Source organism: Poecilia reticulata, chromosome 13 (genome assembly GCF_904066995.2).
Source record: "Poecilia reticulata chromosome 13, P_reticulata-male-v2, whole genome shotgun sequence".
NCBI classification, from domain to species: domain Eukaryota; kingdom Metazoa; phylum Chordata; class Actinopteri; order Cyprinodontiformes; family Poeciliidae; genus Poecilia; species Poecilia reticulata.
The window spans coordinates 27,806,187-27,812,186 of NC_088842.1; the positions used below are offsets into that span (position 1 = coordinate 27,806,187).

A 6,000-nucleotide genomic window follows, 5' to 3' on the forward strand; every position below is an offset into this window, starting at 1 on the left:
TGGGTCTCAAAGTAAAGAGATTGAACACAAATACACTTTTCAGATTATTTGTTATTCTCTTTTAGTTCAAATGCATGTGCTGCTCTTTGTTCTATTACATAAAATCAGAACGAAACACCATGAAGTCTGGTTTGAATGTGGTGAGATGTGAAAGAGACGTGGCTCTTTTAGCAGAGTTCTGTTCTGAATCCGTCTTTAGTGATGTATATTTTGCCATAGTGCAGCGCCTGCTTCTCTTCCCCTCCTTATTTGTGCTTTCCTCATTAAATCCTTTCCTTTCTTCATGCTCCTGTCATTGCAGATTTATCTCCTTGTATAAAGGACCATGCCACACACACAAAGTCCAGAGGCTTAATGAGTCTACCTCTTACACGTTCCGCATCCAGGCCTTTAACGAGGCGGGCGAAGGGCCCTTCTCCAGTGTTTACACATTCACCACCCCACGCTCTCCTCCGCCTCCTGTGAAAGGTACCGTTCAACTTCTTTCTCTTCTTTTCTTCTCATTCAGTTCCACAGACGCGTCCTGCTGACGGCTAATGTGCTCAGCTTTTAACCCCATTTGACCAAAGCTGGGCTTTTTACTCGAAGAAGGCCCGTCAGCCACAGACGTGTCGGCTGTCATCTGGAAAGCAGTTGTTCGGCTTTGTGGTCTGTTCACTGTCGGACTCTGCAAAGCCTCTTTTGATCCCACAGCAAAGTCAATAATGAGGGTGTAGGTTCTATTGTCAGTGCAGAAGCCCTTTTTGTATCTGGAAGTCATGTGTCTGATAGCCTGTGTTACTCAACACTGTTTGTGAAGTCCACTTTCAGAGTAAAGAGGGTTTAGTGTTGGATTTTTGCTAACATGTTCACTTATAGTTGGATGTTTTGAGATCAAAAAGGCACTTTAACGGTTTAGTTTAGAGGCTTACAATTCCACCTTCCTGTTGAGGAGTAAGCTACAGCTGTGGAACTCTAAGTCAGAAGAAGCTGGATGTGTTTCTTAGTCTTTATTTATAATTACATGGTTTAGAACAACCCAACCTGACTAACATAATTAAATGCCAGATCTGCTCCGATCAGAGTTGTATATCTGATTTTCAGCTTAAAACAAGCTCATATGTCTTGCTCATACGTTTTTTGCAAGTTTTATTTCAACTGTGCTAGCATATTTGTGCTAGAATCTAGATACAATGCTAAGATTTTGTGTTTTTGCAGTGTAAGTTTTTTACTGTGGTCTGATGTCAGAGTTTTGGGGAAGCCCAAAGGAGTGTTATTTATTCTGGATTATTCCACTGCGTCTTTCTGTTTTCCCACATTCAGTCCCTAAAGTGGAGCGTCTCGACGAAAACTCCTGCGAAGTCACCTGGGAGGCCCTGCCGCTCATGAAGGGGGACCCGGTCATCTACAGCCTGCAGAGCATGATGGGAAATTCAGAGTTCAAGCAGGTACCGGTAACTTCCTCTCCTCATCCTTCTCCCATTACCTTCAGCGGCCCCATCGTTCTCCAGAGAGACGGCTTGGTGCAGATCAGGATGCAGATGGGTTCTGGGCCGTGTTGTTGTCTCTGCAGTGCTGCCCACTCTGTATTGTCACTGCCGGATTTAAATTGCCCATTATGCAAAGGTCATTGATCCATGAGGCATCCCAGGTGTCTCGCCCCTGCAAAGAACATTCATCCCTCATGACGGCCTGCAGCCATGTTAACGTGGAATGATGGCCGCTGCAGGGCTATGCTAATGTGGCATCACATGCTGGCAATTGAATCAGAAAGCTGAATGATGCGACTTCTGAATTATGTCTTCATTGTTTTATTCTTACCGTCGCTCTCATTGGGGTTAAACATCTGTTTTTAAGAAGAGACATTATTCTTGAAGCAGAGTTTCAACTGGCAGGATGCTGTGTAAACCAGCTCTGGAGTAATTAAGCTAAAACTAGATAAAAAATATATTCATTTTGCAATTAATATAAAAAAAATCTATTTTTTTTCCTACCCATAACTTCCGAGCCATATGTATTTCTAATATTATACAAAATAAGCTTAAAAAATTTGAAAATTCATTAATTGTCACAATCAATTGTTAAAATAACTGTTGCAGCCCTATCTATAGTCGAGTAGTTGTTTTTTTTTAACCATAAAATCCTGAGTTCAATCAACCATTTTCATTTTATTGGTGGTTTTCTGTGTGAAGAAAATTTGAGAAACGTGTCGCTCTTGGAAGCGTTCAGATCCGTCTCAGAAAACTGGTTGGCAAACATCTGAAAGCAGATGGCTTCTCCTACAACATGATATCACCAAAAATATGAATCAGAATCCGTTCTGGTGTTTAAATGGTCAGTCACAGCTAAAAATAAAAATCCAGCTGGTAGGAAGCAGTTGGATGAGTAATTATCTCACAATCACTTTTAAAAGCATTCATTGAAAATGTTCCCCTCTTTGGGTTTTGTTCTGGGCTTTGACTCGGGCGCTCTGACAAATGAACACGTCGTGATGTAAATCAGTTGTAACGCTGGCTGTATGTAGCTCCTCCAGGGTTACCATGGCGACGTTTGTCTGCTTCTCTTAATCGATACTGTGTTTGACTGACTTGTCAGTTTTGGTCAGGAGTAGCCTTTAAAAGTAAGTAGGACTGAAACGTCCAGTGACTTTTTCCAAATAATGATAAAAAATTGGAGCCCATAATTTTATCTATTAAATAAGGTTGATGGAAGAAGGGCTTTTAGTTGCTTTGAATAAACTAAAAGACTTTCTAGACCCAATTAACTGGGAAAAAAATACCCAAAAGTAAGGAAACTGTCCAACCAAAACAAACTGCCACGTTGTTTCATTAAAATATTGCATATCTAATTTATGGATCAAAGAAATTCACATCAAAAATTATTTTTGCACTTTAAGTTGGCCTCCGACTACTTTCAACTTTGGGATTCTCTACAACAACTCTGTGAAGAAAATTGTACAATGAGTTACAACAACATTTAATTTCCCTGTGGGATTAATCATTTCTTTCATTTTCTTTACCCCTTCCAAAGACTTTTAAAGGTTCTGCCACATCCTTCCACGTCCAGAACCTGCAGCCCAGCAGCGACTACCGTTTCCGCGTGTGCGCCATCCGGCAGTGCCAGGACGCCACGGAGCTGAGCGGCCCCTACAGCCCCACCGTGACCCTCTCTCAGCAGCGGAGCGACGCGGCGGCAGGCGGCGGCACGGCGGGGCCCGGCTCCCGGACCGGCACGGAGTCCATCAGAACCAGACAGAGCCTCACGGACGAGCAGTGCGCCTTCCTCCTCCTCATGGTTTTTGCCGTAATCGCCATCCTCATCGCTTTTGTCATCCAGTACTTCGTCATTAAGTGAGGAGTCAGCGCCGCCTGGCTGCAGGATTATAGCTTTATTCTCCCCCTCATCCCCTCCATCTCTCTGTTGTTTTGTGTTCTCTGTTTTGTACTTTAACTGTTTTCCGGTTTGGACGGCTTAATCACGTTATCTGAACTGGGGTGCAGCAGCAGCAGGATGTGTGTGTTTATAAATGGAGGATGTAACATCTCATTTGGCACCTGTGATTCCTTCCGGACTCTCCTGACTCTGTCACCCCGCCCCAAAGTCATGCATTCAGCTCAGATTTCTAATCTATAGCGATCAGCCGCCTGTGCAGAAGGAACTCTGAAAGCCTATTGGTTCGTTTTGGGGGTTTATTAAATGTATAGAAACTGTCCATATTTATATTTCCATTTCTGTGTCCAGTATGAAGCTGTTTTTTCATAGATGTGTTCCAAAAAAAAAAGAAAAAAAAAGTTTGTAGGTTCTGTCTTTAGCCGACGTGCTTTTTGACTGTGGGACCTGAAGGGCCAGTGTTTGCACAGTGAGGTGTGTGTGCGTGTGTGTGTCTCCAGGTGTGTGTACTCTTATGTAGTTCGTGCCACAGCTCAGACGGCTGGGAGGGCTTCTCGCCCAGATGAAGGAACCTAACTCCACACCCCACTCTACTCCGTGCGGGAGTCACAGAAAATCTCCCTTTCACATTATAGAGCGTTCATTTAGCACTTTTCAATCTTTCTCAAGTTCGGAATGTTCAAGGATGCAACAACAACTGGAGAAACGTTCGTATATTTTTGTACAGCGAGGACACGAGGCTCGGCGGGTTTGTGGAGGAGAAAAAAACCCAGAATCAAAGCGTAAAGTTAAACAGAAACCAAACTAACAGTGAATTCTAATTATTTTTACTATCATATAGTTATACTGTAGCTTGTTTTTACAATCATGCAGCTGCTTTTCTCTTAAATATTGTTGTTCAGCACAAAAAATGTACGCTTTCTCATATGTTTTACTTTTGTTTTCTCCTTGGTAATTGATTTTTTGCACCTTAGTGGAAGAAAATCTTGACTGTCTGCATTTGTTTTTGGTCTTGTGATGCATTTTATAGAGCACACTTTGAGATTGTGCAAGCCCTACTTGTGTTTTGGGTGTTTTTAAAAGTCGTAGTATCGCATAACGTGTCACTGAAACAGCTCATCTATACGCGGGAATAAAAAGAAGAAGAAAAAAATCTGTACACCAGTTGTTTCAGAGGCCTTAATTGGAGAGAGGGGGGAAAAAACAGTATCTTTTTTTTCTTCTCTTAAGTTTTGATCTCTTTTTTTAGTGTTAAGAAATGCTAAAATGTGTTTTATTTCCTTTTATTTTGCAGCATTCATTAGGAGTTAACATGTAATCCTGAGAAAAATGAAAAGTAGTTCTTTATATTTAGATTTTTCTTTTGTTCCTTTTTTCGGTTCATACATGTGTGAAGTATATTTTTTTATAATATTGAAGTAATATATGTTAATACTCTCCACAGAAGATTAAAACAATCCTGAGTAGTCATGAATCATGGAATGCAAGTGATGGATACATAAATGTGTTACAATGCAAATCTAAAATTTGCCTTTTCTCTGTACGTTGAGTATTTGTAACAGATTGCTGACACTGGGTCGTCTTCAGTGCTGATCTGGCTGTGAGGTCTAGTGTTGTTTAGCAGATCTCCGCTGCTGCCGCTGTAAAAGAAATAAAAATAATAATAGAAACGAAACGCAGGTACCTTGCAAAACATCCTGAGTAATTACATGATTTGGTCTTTCAGACATTCTAACGTCTCTTCTTTGTCACTGAAATGATTCAAATTCCTATTTTTGATAGCGATTGCAAAGTGTGCCATTTTAACACCTCTTCACCGTTGGGCTTGCTGCCTTTTGGCTGGAGAGATTTAAAAAAGGAAACAAAAACAAAAAAAAACACAAAAAATGAGTAAAATATGCACAAAAATAAAAGACCATTTTTATGTAATTTTAATGTTTGCAGTTACCTCATACACCGTACATTCCAAAAAGATTTGTTATACTATACATACTACCAGACATATCACTTTACAATGTTCGTTATGGGAAAAATGTATAATCATAGATATGTATCTAAAGTGTATCTGTATAGCCATGATATCTACAAAAGGATCCATGCACAATAAAAGATTTATAATTCTTCATCATGGTTGAAGTTTGAGCGCGTCTCTTTGGCTTCCTTTTGCTTCTAAACAGAAACACCTAAAACATCTTCAGAGTTCAGTCAGTTTTACGTCAGCATTGAGACTTTATTAGTCCACGTAGCTTTGTTGTCTCATTTTCAAAGACTTATAGGGCGGTATTATGCGTTTTCCATGCACGATCAATTAAATGTCACCGTCATGTCCAAGTATAGCTCATATGTTGGACAGTTTCACCACATGTGAACATGAATAAGAAGTCTAGATCCGTTTTATGGCATATAATTGTTTGAACGTAAATAATGACAAATAATGTTGGTGCACCTCCCTTTGATATTAGATGTCTCAAATCAAGAAACTACACCTGAAAGCATTTTTCGAACAATCCTGGACCACTGAGCGAAAAGTTGTCGGCTCCTCAGGAATCTTCAGAGTTCATCCTGAAGACACTGAAAAAGATGCGGCAGCGCCTTCTCTCAGCCCGAACACGCCGTGATGGATGAGGGTGA

At 40.7% G+C, this 6,000-nt stretch overlaps 1 protein-coding gene across 4 annotated transcripts in view; it reads left to right on the forward strand.

Moving 5' to 3' along the window:
- fndc3a (fibronectin type III domain containing 3A) overlaps positions 1–5,499 on the forward strand; it is a 56,623-nt gene extending 51,124 nt beyond the window's left edge. For all 4 annotated transcript variants that reach the window (XM_008426371.3, XM_017308326.2, XM_008426372.3 and 1 more), the window contains 3 exons: positions 302–468; positions 1,303–1,427; positions 3,010–5,499. In XM_008426371.3, coding sequence (XP_008424593.2) covers positions 302–468; positions 1,303–1,427; positions 3,010–3,333 — 616 coding nt within the window. In that variant the 3' untranslated portion in view covers positions 3,334–5,499. The remainder of the gene's footprint in view (positions 1–301; positions 469–1,302; positions 1,428–3,009) is intronic.
- The last annotated feature ends 501 nt before the right edge of the window (positions 5,500–6,000 follow it).